General features: G+C 43.8%; 1 protein-coding gene across 7 annotated transcripts in view; it reads left to right on the forward strand.

Moving 5' to 3' along the window:
* The window catches only part of LOC144510161 (RNA-binding motif, single-stranded-interacting protein 3), a 1,322,231-nt gene that overhangs the window by 986,864 nt on the left and 313,983 nt on the right, over positions 1-21,384 (forward strand). For all 7 annotated transcript variants that reach the window (XM_078239576.1, XM_078239587.1, XM_078239604.1 and 4 more), the window contains one exon: positions 12,995-13,086. In XM_078239576.1, coding sequence (XP_078095702.1) covers positions 12,995-13,086 — 92 coding nt within the window. The remainder of the gene's footprint in view (positions 1-12,994; positions 13,087-21,384) is intronic.

Here is a 21,384-nt window from a genome sequence, read left to right on the forward strand (position 1 = left end):
GATAATGATAGGTTGTGCAAGTAGTCAAGCAGTTATAATATTATAATGATAGTCACAAGGCTTATGTCAGCAAACAGCTACTGTAATTGCAAGTACTGATGTTTTTCAGCTCAGAGACACAGTAGGCTGTTTTTTTTTTTGAAGAGCAGGGGATTTAAACATGGCAGCATGACAGTTTCACAGACCTTGCGCACATTCATGTCAACTCTTAAAAATTGTAAGTCACACACTGTGGGAAACAAACCTTTCTCACAAAATTGGTATCTGAACTCAGCACTGAATCACACCTTACCCCCTTCCCCACCACCCAGTGAAAATGGATCTGTCAGGAATGGGGTGGTAGGACTCCTGGAACTGGGTTCTGGTACCATTTTGGCTGAGGCCTGGAGTCTCCACAATTCTGCAAAGATTGGGGCTTATGAAAAAAATATGGAAGCACTGGAGAGAGTACAGAAAAAATGTACATGACAGTTACCTGAATTAGAAATCTGCAACTGTCAGAAAAATATGAGAATTCTTCTGCAAAAGTGAAGATTAAGAAAGGTTTTTTAAATTACGAAGGGATTCAATAGGATGGATGTGAAGAAATTGATACCTGTTGTAGATTAGTCCAGAAAAAAGGGGTATATAAATAAAATAGCCACTAACGGATCAAATAGGACTCTGCAGGAAATTTCTTTGCACAGAGTGGTGAAGATGTGGAACTTATTGTCGTATGGAGTGATTGAAGCAGATCGCATTGATGTACTTAAGGCGAGGCTTGATGTAAACATTGGGAAGAAAGGATTAGTGAGAAATGAATTTGGCGAGGGAGCAGGCAAGAAGCAGTAATGGTGTGAGGAGGTTTGAGTGTAAAGCACTGACATTGATTCATTAGACTGAACGGTCTGTTTCTATGCTGTAAATTCAATGTAATTCTACAGGAGATCACACTTAGCCCAGTCTCTTATTTGTTGCCATCATTCACACAAGATTGGCAGCATTCCATGCGAGGACCATTCCTCTCCATCCAGTATTTATTTCCTCCTACTAAGTGAGTATTCTGCATGGGCAGGTGCCTGTCAGTTCTTGTTATGCACAGTCATTCTCAGGCCTGGCCCAGCTGACACATATTATCCAGAGCTGATGAGAATGCCACGTCTGTGTGGTTTTCTCTGCCGTCTCGTAATGACCCATCTGAGTTTCTTTCCAGCCTGCCCGACCAGTTTTACCTTTCCTTCTTCTCAAATTTAACTCATGCTATCATATCCTTACCACCTCCTCCTTCCCAACACACATCCACAACTTGACCTTCTCTCATCTCCCAACTCCATCTAAGTATCCATTTCAATATCACAGTGGGAGAGAGAGTAGGGCAGGATATAATTCCAATCTTCTATAGTCCTAGCGATACCCTTCCCCGCCCCATTATTTTGTCTTATAGTAGATTGGTCACTGTTCAAGCCAGTAAGGAGCTTGAGTGGCTCAGTGGATAGCTCTGCTGCCTCTGAGCCAGAAGATCCTGGATGCCTGTCCCACTCAGGGATATGTTGGCCAGGAAAGAACCAAGCTACTGTTGCAGGGAGCAAATATAGACCCCCAGCCTGGGTGAATAGGGAGGGTTAGTGGCTGTAAAATCACCTGCTAACTCCAAAAATATATATATTTGATACGAAGGGTGATGAGGCAGAATTGACTCAACTCAATGTAACAAGGGAAAAGCTGAAGGAGGAAAGAAAGTTACCATTCAAATAGTAAAAAGCACGAGTTCCCTCCAATTTAGAGCCAAAGCAACTGGTCACCAAAAATCAATGATTTTAGCTCAAGTGGTTCAGAGTGGGAGCAGGGGGTGGTGAGATTGAATAGGCAGAAATAAGTACAAGTTTATTTATGTTCAGTTTGAAATGCTGACATTATGAGAAGCTGCTGAGGGTAGAACTCGCCTTGCAATTTCTGAATCATGGTCCAGAACCAATCTTTAACGAAAGGGTTGTGAAGGGGTCTAAATTATCAATATATATGAGCATTATTATACTTTACAGATCAGTTTGTTTCTTCTCTGGATATTCTAGCCATATTTAAATTCCTCCCGCTCTTTCAGTTGAAATGAGTTCTGAGCAGCAGCTCACTATGTGGGCTGGATTTTCAATCCATGCCCTGGTCCTGACACTGGGCTGAGTCCCGGCGGGAACCTGATGTGATTTTCGAGGAAGTAGTTAATTAGCTATAGGAGGGGCTATAGGGGGCTCTCCAGCACAGAAAGATTGACAGCCCCTTTGTCAGAGGTGGGAGTTGCTGATGTAGGCAGGAGAAAGTGAGGGCACCTCAAAATGGAGGTGCTCACTGAAGACTATTTTTTAAAAAGTGAAATAACAAGTGGCCACAGCTGCTAGATGGTTAATGCGGAGAGTGACCCTCGACAGGGCGGCCTGCAGTCACAGTGGTACCCAGCTCACAATTGCAGCCACAGAGCGGGATTCACAATGCTAGGTTGGATGCTGGCATTTGATGTCTGCTTGCATTTATTGGCCAGGATTCAACCTCAGCAGAGAGCCTTGCTTTTGCACTCGATGCCACTATTTATAAATCCCAGGGCCCCTTGTGTATTTTTAGCCGCTTTAATAACCTGTTGTACTACCTTTAATGATTTGATGACAGAGCCCCCCAGTTCTTCCTGTTGCCGTAGCTTTTTTTAAATTGCTCACTTAATTTGCATTGCCTGTCCTCATTCTTCCAATGTGTACCATCTCGCACTTCTCTGCATCAAACTTCAACTGTCACACATCTGCCATTACACCAAACTGTATGTATCTTATTGAAATATATCACTCTCCTCCTCACAGCTCACAGTACTTGTAAGTTTTGCGTCATTTGCAAATTTTGAAATTGTGCTCTGCACACCAAGCCTAGATTATTAACATATAGCAAGAAAAACAGTCCTTCTATTGCTGACCCTGGGGAACCCCGTTGTCTATTTTCCTCCACAAAAAAATAACTGCTCACCGGTACACTCTGTTTCCTGTCACTCAACCATCATTGTATCCATGTCTCCACTATTTATTTTATTCCAAGAGCTTCAACTGTGCTGGCAAGTCTATTGTGTGGCAGTTTATCAAACGCCTTCTAAAAAGCCATAACACAGCATATCAACTGTATTACTGTCATCCACCATCTCAGTTAGCTCATCAGAAACGCAGTCAGGTTAGTTAAACACCAACAAAAACAGAAACAAAACCAGAAAACACCATTTGCCTCTAGCAGCTCCATGTTGGCTTTCCCGAATTAATCCATACTTGATCAAGTCGTTGTTAATTTTGTCCTGGATTGCTGTCTGCAATGGTTTACCCACCACCAAGGTTGACCTGACTGGCCTGAAGTTGCTGGGCTTATCGTTGCATGTTTTTTTGAATGAAGTTGGAACATTTACAGTTCTTCAGATCTCTCCTGCCACTCTTGTATCTAAGGAGGATTGGAGGACTTTGGCCTGTACCTCTGTAATTTTTAGCCTCAATTCCCTCGACATCCTATGATGATACCCATCCAGTCCTGGTCACTTTTAAATACCTCCTTTATATCAAATTTTATCCCATCCAGTGTCTCAACTAACTCCTCTTTCACAATGACTTAGGCAGCATTTTCTTACTTAGTTAGGACAAGTACAAAGTACTCGTATAGTACCTCCTCGCGAATCGGCACCATCCTTTTCTTACGACCCTTTTACAATCTGGATGCTTCCAAATAACTTTCACATTATTTTTTATGCTAGCTGCTAGGCGCTTGTATTCTCTCTTTGCCTCTCTGATTTCCTTCCCTCAGAACCTTGTATATTCAGCCTCTTTCTCACTTGTATTATCAACTTTCTGTCTGGCCTATGCTCCTTTCTTTCTGCTTTCTCCTTACTCTCCATCTCTTGTCATCCAGGCAGCTCTGGCTTTGGTTGACCTATCTTTCCCTTTTGTGGGAATGTGCCTCAGCAATCCCTGAACAATCTCCTCTCTAAAAGCAAACCTGATGATACTGGAATCTGAAACAAAAGCAGAAAATGCTGGAAAATCTCAGTTGGTCTGACAGCACCTGCTCTGACGAAGGGTCATCCTGACTCAAAACGTTGGCTCTATTTTCTCTCCTTAGATGCTGTCAGACCAGCTGAGATTTTCCAGCGTTTTCTGTTTATGAATCTCCTCTTTAGTTTCATTACAGATTTACTCGCTGCTCTTTGATTTCACTTTACTTTGGACAAGTCTGTTCTCCCCCATTCTCATCTTTTTTTGCTTGCTTCAGATTGCAAATTGCCGTTTTCCATAGTTAAACCTCATGTTACTATGATCACTGTTCCTAAAGATTCCATGACTAGCAGTTTATAAGAACACGAACTCGGAACAGGAATAGACTATTTGGTCCCTTAAGCCTGCTCCATCATTCAATAACATCCTGGCTGATTTGATTGTGTCCTTAACTCCAACCGGTGAATTATTTGTCTTACTATTTCTTATTTCCACTTAAACTGATTTGGATTTTCGAAGTCAAGATAATTTCTCACTGCTGCACTGATCTGCTCACTTATTAACACATCCACATCGCTTCATTTTCCTTTTCCTTCTATCTTTCCAAAGTATCCAGATGCCCCTGATTTTTCACCTTCCAGCAATGGTCACCTTGCAGTCACGTCTTTGTAAAGGTTCTCATTTCGTACCCATTTACTTCAATTTTTGCTATCAATTCATCCATCATGTTAAGAATGCTGAGGGCATTCAGATAAAGAGCCAATAATTCTGACTTCTCACCATTCCTCCTGCTCTGACCCGATCTGCTAGTGCACTCTGTTCTGTCCGACTCTGGTTATCATTTGTCACATCACTACCCTGAACTATTGCCTTGTCCTTTCTTGTTAATGTTGTAAGTCTCCCTCACGTGAAGCCGCCCCCCACCCCTCTACTATTTAGTTTAAAGCCCTCTTGACCCACTTGACCCACTTGATTTACCAAAACTGGGTTCAGCAATGCCTCCTCCCTTCTTGGGCTGGAAACATAATGGTCAAGAAAACTCTCCTGAGCAAAATTTGGCACTCTTCCTCTTCTCTGCCCTTACTACTATCCCAGTCTATAGCAGGATATGTCCCTCAACATTACCACTCTATAGATTTTGCATTCTTCTAATTTCCTTGCAAATTTGTCCCTCTCTATCCTGACTGGTAGGTGGCTTATAGAATACATCCCAGTAGTGTAATGGCATCTCTGTGGTTTCTTAACTCAATCGATTCAGTCCTTTGCCTCTCTGTTCTCGAAATGTAATATTCTCCTTAATCATTACAGCCGCTCACCTCCTTGCTTTAAATGCCTATCTTTCCTGAACATGTGTCCAGGAATATTTAGCGCTCAGTCCTGCCCTTTTTTGAGTACCATCCCGTTTATTGCCACATCATCATATGCCCATGTGGCTGTATGCACCAGCAGCTCACAACCTTCCTTACCGCACTTTGATTGTTTACACACATGCAGGCATTATAAATCTAATTTGCACCACCTTGCATTACCTCTTGGTCTGACCCCCACAATATCTAAATATCTCTTACTCTAATGCAATCTGCATCTCTCAACCCTTTGTGAACCTTCTTTATCCTTCCTAGTGCTGCATTCTGTTCCCATTCCTCTGCCAAATGTATTTTAGCCCTCATGCACAGCACCAGCAAATACTTGAAGATGTGAACAAAGCTCAGGAGTAGTAGTAGTACTGACTGATCAAAAGTCACCTCCAGCATTCAACTGGTCTTAGCACCACTCACTTTGTTTTGCGAGCACATATGTTTCTGGGAGCAGTTCAGAAAACATGTTTTGTACGAATGTAATAGTGTTTGTGCTGTGAGATAAGCAGTGAAAGCTGTTGGAGATCTGAAATAAAAACTTTGGTCATGAATGGAACATCAGTGAACAATTGGAACAATGTTGCTGCTTCAATTGAGAGTATTAGTCAGGTAGCAGAGTTTTTGCAGAGGATAGGTCAGAGAGAACACATTTTAGAGCCAAACTATTTACAAAACGTACCCCAGCACTATAAAAAGATCTCCGCAACTTCATAGTAAAGACAACTTTAATACTCTTAACCAGAATCAAGGATACAGAGTCAAATCTCAACCTCACTTCATTTTGCTTTATAATTGTTGCAGAGATGAATGAATCTGCTAATTTTCAGAGGGCAGTTAAAAGGTTTGTTGCAGTTATGAGGGGATAAAAACACACAAATTAGGGGTAGAAGGAGGCCACTTTGCCCCTCAAACCTGCTCCACCATTTAATATTATGATGGCTTATCTGATTGTAATCTCAACTCCACATTCCTATAGACCAGGAAATGTATGGTCATTCCTTTACAAATGTCCTCATAGTAAATAAATTGTTAAATGATGAGTGGAACTTAACCGAACACACATTTTAATTAAAATGGCCTAAGGGCTTGAACCAGAGATTTTTCTTTAACTATTGGGTTGCTGCCTTTCGGAATATTGTTTGCTCACTTCAAATAGCATTTGAAACAGAAATGCCTCGTGGAATTTAGGTGCACATTATTGATACATTAAAATAACTAGGCAGGGGTAGCCTGCCCAACAGAAGAACAGCTGGCCCTCAATCATCTAACCATCAGTTGGCCAAAAATCAACAGGAACAGGAGGCCCCGCCTCGGAGAGTTGCTGGCGAATCGGAGGACAGCAGCTCTCCAGTACTGGTGGCATCACCTGGAATGCTGGCCACTGCCGGTATTTCACTTGTGGCTTGAGGAGACATTCAGTGATGGATCAGGACTTGATAAGTGTTTGGGGATCAGATTTGAGAGTCCTTAGGGTAAGGGGAAATGAGGGTGGGGGGAAGTGGGATGGCGTCAATGCCATGGGGGGAGGCCTTCCATTGGGCTTAGAGGGCCTATTAAGAAGGAACCTCTTCCCCACCAGTCAGCCTCCAGCCAGTGCAGGGGAATCTGTCAGGCTGGGGTACTTGGCATGGGCCTCTCCTTCTGCTGACAGGATGAGGCCCTTAAGTGGGCATTAATTGCCCACATAAGGATTTCAAATGGCCCACTGTTGGATGTGTCACTGGACGCCAATCCGCCACAGGTAAAGGTTAAAGTTTATTTGTTAGTCACAAGCAGTCTTACATTAACACTGCAATGAAGTTACTGTGAAAATCCCCTATTGCTTTGGGAGCAGGGGTGGGCAGTTTGTGGCAGGCAGACTCTTGTTGAAAATCTATTGCACACCCTGGTAAACCCTGGTGCTCGAATTATAACACTGTTGTCAAGGACTCAGCTGAGTATTTCAAATTTACCAGATCAACGTTAATTAAACAGGGCTAGAATTTCCATGAAGGTTCTCCCCCCCATCTCCCTCTGCAAGGATGATCTGCAGAGAGCCTTACAGAAATGGCAATGTCCCTTTAAGCTTTCCACCAATCGTCCACTGAAGCGACAGTTATGTGGAAATGCGACCCCACAGCTGTTTATCATTCCTCTAAAAGAAAATATTTTTCTTTCAAAAAAAAGTTGATTAATCTTAAAAATAAATTAGTTAGCCTTAAAACATATTGATTTGATAGATTATGTAGATTTGTGGATTCTATACTGATACATGATCAATGTTGAGTCCGTGTTATTGTATCAACATCTATTTTGTCCATTATAAAACTCACCAAAACTATTTTTAACTCCAAGTGCAACTCTATTGCATTATTCCTTCTTGTAACAATTTTTGCTTAGTTTTTATGATTTTTGTTGTGAAATGACTGTGGAAGTAAATCGAAACTTCTGCAGTGCATAGCAGGTTCAACTTATCATCCTAAGGCAACAAAATTCTCATTAAAATTCACATTTTTTTCCTCTCCAGTTTCAATCCAACTGTGTTTTAAATAAGATAAGTCAGGGACAGACAACTGATATGATACCGATCTTCATACTGTAGGCTGACCATGACGCAAACTTGTGAGTTATCTGCTGGACCACCTTTGAGCTATCTGCTGGCTGTGAAGCATCTTCTGTTTCACTGACTTTAACATGTTACTTCCTCTGCTGCACAGACCTTGGATGTGTCTGCAGAAAGCAACTATCCAAGCTTGAATAAGGAGTACAAATACGTGAGGTGAACTTTTGCTTGACTATCTTCAGGAGTCAGTGATTAAATAATGGAACACTTTCCATGACAGGATGGCTCTTGAAATAATAAATGATTTTTTTCTAGGCTCACACTTGCTAACGTTTGCTCTTTATTATATTATGTGGGTTGAAAGGAAAAATTTGCACCATTAAGTTGTAAATTTTGAGTTAATTTATGCATGCTGGAAAGATAAAGTAGTTTATATGGGAACATGTCACTGTTCTATCTGTCTACACCTTCTTATTCTTCTGAATAAATACAAATCACAGCAAACAGTGCACATTGTCTTCTGTAGGAAAATTTCTAATAATATTTAGGTTTGTGTTTTCTGTTAGTTAACCAAAGAATTATACCATCAGAGGACATCTTTGTCCTGACTGATGGTCTGTATCTTGGAAATAGGGAGAGGAAAGAGATTGACCAACTTAAGGTTGAGAAGATGAAGATTTGTGAAAATGTTCTGACAATATTTTTAAAGGTTTGCTCTAGAGATGCAGACACTCCCGATAAAGACACGTTTACTGTCCTTCCCATTCATGTGCGGCACGGTGGCACAGTGGTTAGCACTACTGCCTCACAGTGCCAGGGACCCAGGTTCGATTCCCAGCTTGGGTCTCTGTCTGTGTGGAGTCTGCATGTTCTCCCCGTGTCTGCATGGGTTTCCTCCACGTGCTCCGGTTTCCTCCCACAGTCCAAAGATGTGCTGGTTAGGTGTATTGACCCGAACAGGTGCTGGAGTGTGGCGACTAGGGGAATTTCACAGTAACTTCATTGCAGTGTTAATGTAAGCCTTACTTGTGACTAATAAATAAACTTTAAACTTTATTTACCCTGAGAAGGTGACATTGAACCTTTCCCTTGAACTACTTCAGTCCAGGTGCTGATGATGCTCCTACTATGTGTTAGATTGCTAATGCTAGGATATTTATCCACTGTCATTGTGGGGCGACACAGTGGTAAGCACTGCTGCCTCATAACGCCAGGGACCCAGGTTCAATTCAGGCCTTCGTCACTGCCTGTGTGGAGTTTGCACTTTCTCCCTGTGTCTGTGTGGGTTTCCTCCCACAGTCCAAAGATGTGCCAGTTAGGTGGATTGGCCATGATAAATTGATCCTAGTGTCAGGGGGATTAGCTAGTGTAATTGTGTGGGGTTACGGGAATAGGCATGAGTGGGATAGTGATGGGTCAGACTTGATGGGCCGAATGGCCTTATTCTGAACTGTAGGGGTTCTATGATTTCTAGGATTCTGTCAGTGAAAGCAATGTATGTTTGTCAGGATGGTTTGTAATTAGGAGAGATATCTGGAGTTGAAGCTGTTCCTGTGACATTTCAATTCCTTTCTTTCTAGGTGGGAGATCAAGTCATTCTGCATAGAGCCACTGGGCTGACATGGGGTTTCCATAACCAACCAATGCAAATGAGGATCAGTGGTCAAAATGGACCAAGTTTCTCAGCAGAATTGCAATGCATTCCATCAGATTCTGCTGAGCGGAAATATCTGTCCCACCCCACTTCAAAGTTCCTTAGAAACTATTTACTGTCCTAACCAGAATGTGACATATTATTAAGGTTTTTGTTCTGTTCTGGGAATTTTTCCTGACTGTAATTGAAATCTATTGAAATCCTCATGCTTGCTCACTTGATTTATCTTTGTCACAATGTTAGTTTTTCTTCATGTGTATAGGAATGTCTTAATGGTTCATAGAATAGAATCCCTACAGTACTGAAAGACTTCATTTGGCCCATCGAATCTGCACTTACTCTCCGACAGAGCATCTAACCCAGGCCCTATCTTCGTAATCCCACGTATTTACCCACTAATCCCCCTAACATGCACATCTTGGGACACGAATGCAATTTAGCATGGCCAGGCAACCTAATCTGCACTTCTTTGGTTTGAATAAAATCCCAATAACTGCACACCGGATTTGCATGCCCATTCAGTCTCTGCTTTCATAATGTGTGTGAAATTAGCAGAGATCATTTCAGAACTTTGCCTCAGACTTTGACTCAGAGTCACAACTATTAAGCTGTTGCAAAGTCTTCATTCCCAAGTATGACAACGCTGAAAAATAATCTGCCTCCTGCCCGGCTACTCCTTACCTCCAGTTCACCCCACACGTGGTGATTTTCCCCATTTGCTCAGCCCGTGTGCAACAACTTTGGGACCAGTGACCATAATTCTATTAGTTTTAAGATAGCTGTGGAGAATGATAGGTCTGTCCCAAAAGTTAATATTCTAAATTGGGGCAAGGCCAATTTTGATGGTATCAGGCAGGAACTTTCAAAAGTTAATTGGGGGAGTCTGTGGGAAGGAAAAGGGACGTCTGGTAAGTGGGAGGCTTTCAAAAGTGTGTTAACCAGGGTTCAGGATAAAGACATTCCTCTTAGAGTGAAGGGCAAGGCTGGCAGAAGTCGGGAACCCTGGATGACTCAGGATATTGAGGCCCTGGCCAAGAAGAAGAAAGAAGCACATGACGTGCATAGGCAGCTGGGATCAAGTGAATCTCTTGAAGAGTATAGGGGGTGTAGGAGTAGAGTTAAGAGAGAAATCAGGAGGGCAAAAAGGGCTCATGAAATTGTTTTGGCAGATAAGGCAAAGGAGAATCCAAAGAGCTTCTACAAATACATAAAGGGCAAAAGAGTAACAAGGGAGAGAGTAGGGCCTCTTAAGGATCAACAAGGTCATCTATGTGCGGATCCACAAGAGATGGGTGAGATCCTCAATGAATATTTTTCATCAGTATTTACTGTTGAGAAAAGCATAGATGTTAGGGAACTTGGGGAATTAAATATTGATGTCTTGAGGAGTGTACATATTACAGAGAAGAGGGTGCTGGAAGTCTTAAAGCGCATCAAGATAGATAAATCTGCGGGGCCTGATGAGGTATATCCCAGGACGTTGTGGGAGGCTAAGGAGAAAATTGCGGGTCCCCTAGCTGAGATATTTGAATCATCGATAGTCACGGGTGAGGTGCCTGAAGATTGGAGAGTGGCAAATGTTGTGCCTTTGTTTAAAAAGGGCTGCAGGGAAAAGTCTGGGACTTACAGGCCAGTGAGCCTCACATCTGTGGTGGGTAAATTGTTGGAAGGTATTTTGAGAGACAGGATCTACAGGCATTTAGAGATGCAAGGACTGATTAGGGACAGTCAGCATGGTTTTGTGAGTGGAAAATCATGTCTCACAAATTTAATTGAGTTTTTTGAAGGGGTAACCGAGAAGGTAGATGAGGGCAGTGCAGTTGATGTTGTCTACATGGACTTTAGCAAGGCCTTTGACAAGGTACCACATGGTAGGTTGTTGCATAAAGTCAAATCTCGCGGGATCCAGGGTGAGGTGTCTAAGTGGATACAAAATTGGCTTCTTGACAGAAGCCAAGGGTGGTTGTAGAGAGTTGTTTTTCAAACTGGAGGCCTGTGACCAGCGGTGTGCCTCAGGGATCAGTGCTGGGCCCACTGTTATTTCTCATTTATATTAATGATTTGGATGAGAATATAGGGGGCATGGTTAGTAAGTTTGCAGATGACACCAAGATTGGTGGCATGGTGGACAGTGAGGAAGGTTATCTCCAATTGCAGTGGGATCTTGATCAATTGGGCCAGTGGGCTGACGAATGGCAGATGGAGTTTAATTTAGACAAATGCACGGTGATGCATTTTGGTAGATTGAACCAGGGCAAGACTTACTCAGTTAATGGTAGGGTGTTGGGGAGAGTTACAGAACAAAGAGATCTAGGGGCACATGTTCATAGCTCCTTGAAAGTGGAGTCACAGCTGGACAGAGTGGTGAAGAAGGCATTCGGCATGCTTGGTTTCATTGGTCAGAACATTGAATACAGGAGTTGGGACGTCTTGTTGAAGTTGTACAAGACATTGGTAAGGCCACACTTGGAATACTGTGTGCAATTCTGGTCACCATATTATAGAAAGAATATTATTAAACGAGAAAGAGTGCAGAAAAGATTTACTAGGATGCTACCAGGACTTGATGGATTGAGTTATAAGGAGAGGCTGAATATACTGGGACTTTTTTCTCTGGAGCATAGGAGGCTGAGGGGTGACCTTATAGAGGTCTATAAAATAATGAGGGGCATAGACAAGGTACCTTGTCATTTTATCTTTTCCCAAAGGTAGGGGAGTCTAAAACTAGAGGGCATAGGTTTATGGTGAGAGGGGAGAGATACAAAAGTGTCCAGAGGGGCAATTCTTTCACACAGAGGGTGGTGAGTGTCTGGAACAAGCTGCAAGAGGTAGTAGTGGAGGCGGGTACAATTTTATCTTTTAAAAAGCATTTAGATAGTTACATAGATACGATGGGTATAGAGGGACATGGGTCAAATGCGGGCAATTGGGATTAGTTTAGGGGTTTAAAAAAAAATAAGGGCGGCATGGACAAGTTGGGCCGAAGGGCCTGTTTCCATGCTGTAAACCGCTATGACTCTATAACTGGGATAAAAGTCTAGCTTAAAAGGAAAGGTAAGAAACAAAATCCATGGCACTACTTCAATGCAGAATGAGGGAATGCTTTCTATTACGACCGGTAAAGCACTGACAGAATAAGGTTCTAGCCAAATGTTTATTATCAATTAGTTAAATTAAGGTTTACAACCAATGCATCATCATCACGATGCTTCTATATCTGTCCAGCAAACAAAGCCTCTGTTGATGAGATTGGTTCTTTTACCCAGCCCAGTATATACCTTCAGCATCGACTGGATACAGTTCTGGAGGAATGAGAGCAAAATTTTGGAAAGATGAATGATCTTTTCATGTTAATCTGATCCTGGGTCAAACAAGAGGTTTCTTTGTCGCAGTTGACTGCTTTTGGATGCTGTGCACGTAGCCAGTGCTGATAATGTACGGTAACTGTCTTTCACAGGCTATGGCTTCGTAGATTTTGACAGCCCAGCAGCTGCACAGAAGGCAGTGGCATCTCTCAAAGCCAGTGGAGTACAGGCCCAGATGGCAAAGGTGAGCATTCTTGACAATTAAGCAATTTTGCCTCTGCATTGCAGTGTTTCTTTATTGGAATTGTAAATTAGGATAATGTCTGTTGGATTAAAGAAGGTCCCAGTTAGCAACAATGAACAAGGTGGCACTTGTAGAAAATATCTACCTGGCTTGTCAGTGAGATGCACACAAATGCATACTGCCACATGCCCTGGATGTACCAAATTAAACACGCTCACATGCATTTGGCTGAATATGAATGTGTATAAAAAGTAGTTCATTTGATAAAAATTTGTGTGACCATTGTACAATTTTAAAAGGGCATTGCTACCGAGCAAAGCTATGAATAGAAACTCTGTCCTTGTGTACCCATGCTGCCATTTGTCTCAAGCTGTGATAACTTGTTCAGAAAAGTGTTTTGTATTGCTTGAAGATTTTAAACTAAGTTTTCTCATCAAAATGATTGTAATATACTGAGAAAGAGTGGTCTGTGAGCGGAACTAATGCAAGAGTCTAAAAATGCTGTTTTGGTTTATGGAAGTCATGATGTGGAGTGGCTTTTGCTACCAAATAAACCTGTTGGACTTTAACCTGGTGTTGTTAAACTTCTTACTTGGTTTATGGATTCAGGGAAACATGAAAATCAGACCACACAGATAGATGTTCTAGTATTACAGTACTGGATGCTGAATTACTCAAAGAGAGATAAATAGACCTCCTCGGCAGGATTTAATCCAGTTGGCTGGAGAGTTCGCGAGGGCCCCACATCATCTCCTCTGAGGGAGGCCCACTGAGTTAAGTGCCAGTTAGGCACTGAACTGTCCAGTCACTGGCCTTGCCCCAGATTAAGGACACAAGGGGCACACATTCTGCCCCTGAGGCATGCTGACCAGTCAGATGCAAGCAATTCCTCATTGCTGGTAGTGCCACTGAGGGAGGGGAGGGTAGCTGCGTGCATTGCACCCATCAGAGACCCAGGGTTAGTGAGGGATCTCAGGCCACAGGTGCAAAAGGGGGGAATGGGAGTTGTGAAGAAAGGGTCACTTGCTGTTGGAGGGGGTTTGGATTGTAGGCAGGGGGGTTTGGAAGAAAGGGCAGAGGAGCGGTCTCAGAAGGCCTTTATCCTACCCATTGCTGGGTCACTTGATCAGACATTGAGTGCCTTTGAATGTGGGAACTATTACGGGGAGCCCATTTTTCCATATCTTACATTTTCCACCGTGGACTTAATTGGGGCAGAGGTGGGAAGGCAGTGGGGTCCTGACCTGGTATTGCCACTCTATTAAATTCCCCCTGACTTCAAAACTGCTTTGGGTGGGGGTGGGGTCATTAAATTCCACCTCGTAGGTGTAGGTTCAATTAACATTCAGAAACTGACTGCCATTGACAGGTATCTTTCAATGACATCCAAATAGATTTTTTGTTCATGGGATGTGGTATCACTGACTAGGCCAGCATTTATTGCCCTTTCCTAATTGCCCTTGAGGAGGTGGTGGCATGCTGCCTTCTTGAACCGCTGCAGGTCCACGCATTGGAGGAATACCCAAGTACTGTTAGGAAGGGAGTGCCGGGATTTTGACCCAGCAATGGTGAGGGAACGGCAATATAGTTCAAAGTCTGGGTGATGTATGTAACATAATCTACCATTCTAACTGAGGACATAGAAGAACAGACAATGTTGTATCAAATACTGAGAACTACTTTCTGTCAAACACTTGAGTGGCACAAATGGTGAGCATGAATAAATTTGCAGCCAAAGACGTATCAAATCCTGTCGGAAATACGATTGGTTAATGATGCCACCTTGTCACTGATTCTGCCAGATTAAAGAATAGTTACTTTATCCAATAAAAAGTAACATGTGGGTGCAAGTCAATGTAACTTTCTATGAAACTTTCCTCACAACCATATCTATTTGTGGCTTTGAGTTTAGTGTGCAGGGACCAATGTGAAAGGTTATTTAGTTTCACAGGTGAACAATTAAATAGCAGCAATTCCAATTTTTCCTTATTCATCACAATGAAGAGGTGATTATTTAAATAAGATGGGAGGCACAGTGGTTAGCACTGCTGCCTCACAGTGCCAGAGAACCGGGTTCAACTCCGGCCTCGGATGACCCGTCTGTGTGGAGTTTGAATATTCTCCCCATGTCTGCGTGAGTTTCTTCCAGGTTCTCTAGTTTCCTTCCACAGTCCAAAGATATGCAGGTTAGGTTGATTGGCCATGCTAAATTGCCCTTCGTGTCAGGGCCTCCTTCTGCACTGTAGGGATTCTATTCTATGAAGATCATGGAAAAGTTTGGAGGCTGTCCCTTTAAGAGTTTAATGTCACCATATTGTTTGATGACACCATATCATTGATGTGGTCTCCCCATTCCTTGATTGTAAATATAGGATTTTCTTCTCATCGTTGATAGCGGTTCATCTTCTTCTTTGGCAGTCCCTCAGGGTTGAGGATGACTTGCTTCCACTCTGGAGGTGGGTTCTGCAATGGCTGAATAGTCTAATCCTTGAGCCGCAGACTCTGCCACAGTTTTGGCAGGGGGTGTTTGATGAGGGGGGTGGGTGGGACATTCTGGATTCTGTGTTCTCTTTCCGCTGTTTACACTTCGCCTCTGCGTGCTCCACCCGGTGACGCTCAAGGTGATTGACGCCTTCACAGATGCTTTTTCTCCAGTTTGGGTGCTCTAAGGCAAATGATTCGCATGTGTCGATGGGGATGTTTAATTTATTCAGGGGGGTTTTCAGAGTGTGCTTGCAGTGTTTCCTCCACCCTCCTAGTGATCGCTTGCCATTGCAGTGCTCCGAGTAGAGCACTTGATTCCGGAGTCTTTTGTCGAGCATGTGGACAATGTGGCCCGCTCACCGCAGCTGGTTGAGCGTAACCAGTGCCTTGATGCATGGGAGAAGATGCTCTCGTTGATACGCCTATCCTACCAGTGGATTTATTGTATTTTGTGGAGGCAACGTAGGTGATATGTCTTCAGGGATTTGAGGTGCCTGATGTACATTGTCCATGTTTCTGATGCATACAGGAGGGTGGGGACCACGGCTGCTCTGTAGACCATGAGCTTGGTGCTGGATTTAACGTCTCGGGCTTTGAACATTCTGTCCCTCACGTGTCTGAAGACTGCACTGGCGCATTGGAGTCGATGCTGGACTTTATCGAAGATGTCTGCTCGCACCAAGAGGAGGCTCCCAAGGTATGGGAAATGATCCAGTCTGTCCAAGGCCTCATCGTGGATCTTGATGGTTAGGGAGCAGTTTTGTGTGGCAGGAGCAGGCTGGTGGAGAACCTTTGTTTTCGGATGTTTAGTCTGAGGCCCATTCTCTCATATGTCTCGGTGAATGCGTCAACGATGGTTTGTAGCTCAGCCCCTGAATGTGCACACACACAGGCATTGTCTGCATACTGCAGCTTGATGACAGAAGTTGGGGTGGCCTTGGTTCTAGCCTGGAGGCGCTGGAGGTTGAAAAATTTCCCGCTTGTCCGATAGGTTAGCTCCACTCCAGCAGTTAAGGCTGATGGGGTGGAGTGTTGCTGCGAGGAAGATGGAGAAGAGCGTTGGTGCAATGCACAGCCTTGTTTGACCCCAGTTTGCACACATATTGGGTCTGTGGTGGTTCCATTGGTGAGGATTACGTCTTGCATGTCATCACAGAGCAGACAGAGAATGTTGAATTTCTACGGGCAGCTGACTTGAAGAGAATGTTCCATAATCCCTCACATTTGACAAGAGTTGAAAGCCTTTGCGAGATCAAAGAAGGCCATGTACAGAAGTTGATGCTGTTCCCTGTTCTTGTCCTGGATTGGTCATGAGCTGAAGATCATGTCCATTGTGTCTCTTGAGCTGCACTGAGACTCAGGGAGGCGATCTTCAGCCACTGGGAGGAGGCAGCTGAGGAGGGTTCTCATGATGACCTTCCTCTTGACAGGGAGTAGGGAAATTCCTCTGTAATTTCCACAGTCAGACCTGTTTCCTTTGTTGAAGATGGTCACAATTAAAGCATCTCTCCTGGTATGCTCCCGATATCCTCTTCCTTCTGGACAAAGGTGATGGGATTGTGGATTCTTGTCAAGAGTGCTCCTCCACTGTATTTTAATACTCCAGTGGGGATTCCATCCCAGAGGCCTTGTTTTTCAGCTGTCAGGTGGCTTTTTCAACCTCATGGCAAGCTGGAGTTGCTCTGAGATGGTGGCGGGAAGCGTGTTGCAGGATGGTGTTTAGATCACTTGTGTTGAAGGCTGTGTCTTGTTGAGGAGGTCCTCAAAGTGTCCTGCCTGGCATTGGCTGCCCCTCTGTCTTTGATGTGAGCCTCTCCGTTTTTGGCTCTCAGTGGGGTGGGTACCTGCTTACACGGACCACAGATGTTTTGAATTTCACTGAAGAAGACATGACGATGAGTTGCTGAGTCTCCTGTGCTCTTTCCACCCACCATCTTTAGATGGCGGGTTCTTTGTTGCAATTCGGCCTTCAGTTGCCTGTAGGCTTGTTTCCTCTCACTCACGTTTTGGTGGAGCTGCCAGTTCAGGAACACGCTGCATTTATGGTCAAGGAGATCCTGGATCTCCTGGTCATTCTTGTCGAACCTGCCTTGGTGTTTCCTGGTCGAGAGCTCGAGCGTCTCCTCGCAGGTGCTGACCGATTATGGTCACTTTTGAGGTGGACCAGAGCACTCTGTGGCTCTGGCTCGTTGGTCGTTGCCAGGTTAGCTGTGAGGCACTGACTGAGTAACTCTTGCTTCTCAGGGTCTTTGAGTCCAGCGACATTGAGTCTCCTGTAGCAGAACTTTTCTGCGACTGCCGATTTGGGATCAGGGTGACACTCTTACCGCCTGCCATCAGATGTATTGGAAGGACTTCACATTTGACACTCTTTCATTGTCAGCATGTCCTGAAGGGGGACTTGAACGTAGAGCTTCTGGACCAGAGGTAGGAACACTACCACTGCATCACATGACATTCCATTGATCTTAATACTCTCATCCAGCTAAAATCTATTCTCAGTCTAGAGAGACCCCTAGCCTTCTGGGGAAGAGATTTCCAGATTACCGCTCCCCTCGGTGTGGATTTCATTGGAGTCTAAGTGGGTGTGCTGTGGAATTGTTTGCCTCATCGAAGTGCGCGGCGTTACTGAAAAGGTTAGGCACCACCGATCTAGCTGTCTGAGTGAGAAAGGTTGTGAAAGGTGACTGGTTCCTTAACGTTATGACAATTTTTTTCCAGGACAGTAAGACAGTGCTCCTATTAAGGAACTAGTCTGGCATAGACCCAATGGGCTGAATGGCCTCCCTCTGGGATGAAAATGACTCTATGGCTCCATTAGAAGAGGAGGAGGTTCTGCTTTTCTAGAGTAGGCCATTTTAAGTGAAGAAGACCTATGGAGATGGCCCATGAATATCATTGGAATGAGCTCCTTCCAACTTTGCCCAGTAAGTGTGACTATGATAGTCGGACTGAGTAAGAATTTTAGAAGCATATTGCTCACATAGAGTGAAAATTAAAGAGATTATGCTGATTTGAAATAAAAATGATTTCTGTGCAGAAGTAATATGAAAGTGATAGCTTTTATTGGATAAAAAATAAAATACTTTGGAAAAATGATGGTCTTGTCACTTACCATTTCAGATCATAGAATCCTACAGTGTAGAGGCCATTCGGCCCATCGAGCCTATACCAACCACAATCCCACCCAGGCCCTATCCCTATAATCCCATGCATTTACCCTAGTTAGTCCCCCGACACAAAGGGGCAATTATGCATGGCCAATCCACCTAACCCGCGCATCTTTGGACTGTGGAAAGGAAACTGGAGCACCCGGAGGAAACCCACGCAGACATGGGGAAAATATGCAAACTCCACACAGTGACTCAGTGGGAATTGAGCCTGCGTCCCTGGCACTGTGAAGCAACAGTGCTAACCACTGTGCCAATAAATGCACAGAATTCATGCCTCAAAATGTTAATTCCAACCTGCATTTATTTTGTTTAACAGCTCACAAATAGAGATGACAGAAATATTGGGATGCTTTCAAAGGTTCAAAAGTGCTTTAGAGAAGTCTGCAGCTTTGACATAGATTGGGACTGAGGATACAAGTAACAGAATACCCATTGTGGAAGCATGGAATGGACCTTGTGGTCAGAGCGATGCTGTCCCAATCAGAGTAATAAGAAAATAAATACATTGATGCCACTCGGTTATTCCCTGCAGCTCATGTGATGGATATGGTTTGTAACTTTGAAACGATTTATTTGTTTTTGGAAAAAGCCTTGTGACCTAAAGTCATGTGCTACAATTTGACTAGTGCTCATGCCTGGACACCTGAATGGCAAAAACACTTGCCTTTTCTACTTGAAGCCTCAGAGAACGTGAGACTAGAAAGTGACAATTGAATTCTCGAGCAGAGATAAGGTCCAGTTATGCAACTGGACACCACCAGGTACAAACCAATCTATCTTTGACTTCATGGATAATAGAACAAAAGACCACCACAAGTCAGCTTCAGTGCCGGGTTACGTGTGACCTTCAATAACCTGGGTTCATAACATTCCAGATTAACTTCCATCAATTGCTCTCTCACTTAAAATCATCCATGAAATACATAGTATTACAATAATTCCAATAGACATGCTCATCAAACCTTTTAGAATTCAGAATCAATTATTCCTGAAAGGTGTAAACATGACAGCTGTGAGTTAGCACTGCTGCCTCACAGCGCCAGGGACCCGGGTTTGATTCCCGGCTTGGGTCGCTGTCTGTGTGGAGTCTGCTCGTCCTCCCCGTGACTGTGTGAGTTTCCTCCCACATTTCAAAGATGTGTGGGTTAAGTTGATTGGCCATGCTAAATTGCCCCTTAGTGTCCCGGGATGCATAGGTTAGAGGGATTAGCAGGGTAAATATGTGGGGTTACGGGATAGGGCCTGGGTGGGATTGTTGTTGGTGCAAACTCAATGGGCCGAATGGCCTCCTTCTGCACTAGGGATTCAAATGGTAAACCCCAGGATGTTAATAGTGGAGGATTGAGTGATGGTTATGCCATTGAATGTTAAGGGGTGATAGTTAGATTCTCTCTTGTTGGAGATGGTCATTGTTTGGCACTTGTGTGGCACGAATGCTACTTGCCACTTGTCAGCCCAAGTCTGGAAATTGTCCAGGTCTTGCTGTATTTGGACACGGACTGCTTCAGAATCTGTGGAGTTGTGAATGGTGCTGAACATTGTTTATTGCCAACATCCCCACTTCTGACCTTATGATTGAGGGAAGGTCATTGATGAAGCAGCTGAAGATGGTTGGGCCTAGGACACTATCATGAAGAGCTCCTGCAGTGATGTCCTGGACAAGAAATGATTGGCCTCGAAAAACCACAACCATCTTCCTTTGTGTCAGATATGATTCCAACCAGCGGAGAGTTTTCCCCCTGATTCCCATTAACTCCAGTTTTGCTAGGGCTACTTGATGTCACACTCAGTTAAACACTGCCTTGATGTCACTCTCACCTCACCTCTGAGTTTTAACCAAGGCTGTAATGAGGCCAGGAGCTGAGTGACCTTAGTGGAACCCAAATTGAGTGTCAGTGAGCAGGTTATTGCTAAGCAAATGCTGCTTGATAGCACTGATGATGACCCCTTCCATCACTTTACTGATGATCGAACGTAGACTGATGGAGCGGTAATTGGCCAGGTTTGATTTGTGCTGCTTTTTATGCACCAGACAGACCTGGGCAATTTTCCACATTGCTGGGTAGATGCCAGTGTTGTAGCTATACTGGAATATCTAGGGTAGGGGCACAGAAAGGTTTGAAGCACAATTTGGAGTACTATTGCCAGAATCTTGTCAGGACCATTGCAGCATTCAGTGCCTTCAGCCGTTTCTTTATATCATGTAGAGTGAATCAAATTGGCTGAAGATTGGCATCTGTGATACTCTGAATCTCTGGAGGCCAAGATGAATCATCCACTCTGCACTTCTGCCTGAAGATTGTTGTGTATGCTTCCTTATCTTTTACAGGATGGGGATATTTGTGGAACTTCCTTCTCCAATGAATTATTCAGTTGTCAACCACCATTTAAGACTGGCAGAACAGCAGAGCTTAGATCTGATCTGTTGCTTGTGGAATCAATTTCTGCTTACATTGTTTGGCATGCCTTGTTGTAGTTTCACCAGGTTGACACCTCATTTTTAGTATGTCTGGTGTTGCTCCTGGCATGCCCTCCTGCACTCTTCATTGAACCAGAGTTGATCCCCTGGCTTGATGGTAATGGTAGAGTGGGGGATTTTCTTTTTATATTCATTCATGGGATGTGGGTGTCACTGGCTCGG

The sequence above is a fragment of the Mustelus asterias genome, chromosome 2, assembly GCF_964213995.1.
Source record: "Mustelus asterias chromosome 2, sMusAst1.hap1.1, whole genome shotgun sequence".
In the NCBI taxonomy this organism is placed as follows: Eukaryota; Metazoa; Chordata; class Chondrichthyes; order Carcharhiniformes; family Triakidae; genus Mustelus; species Mustelus asterias.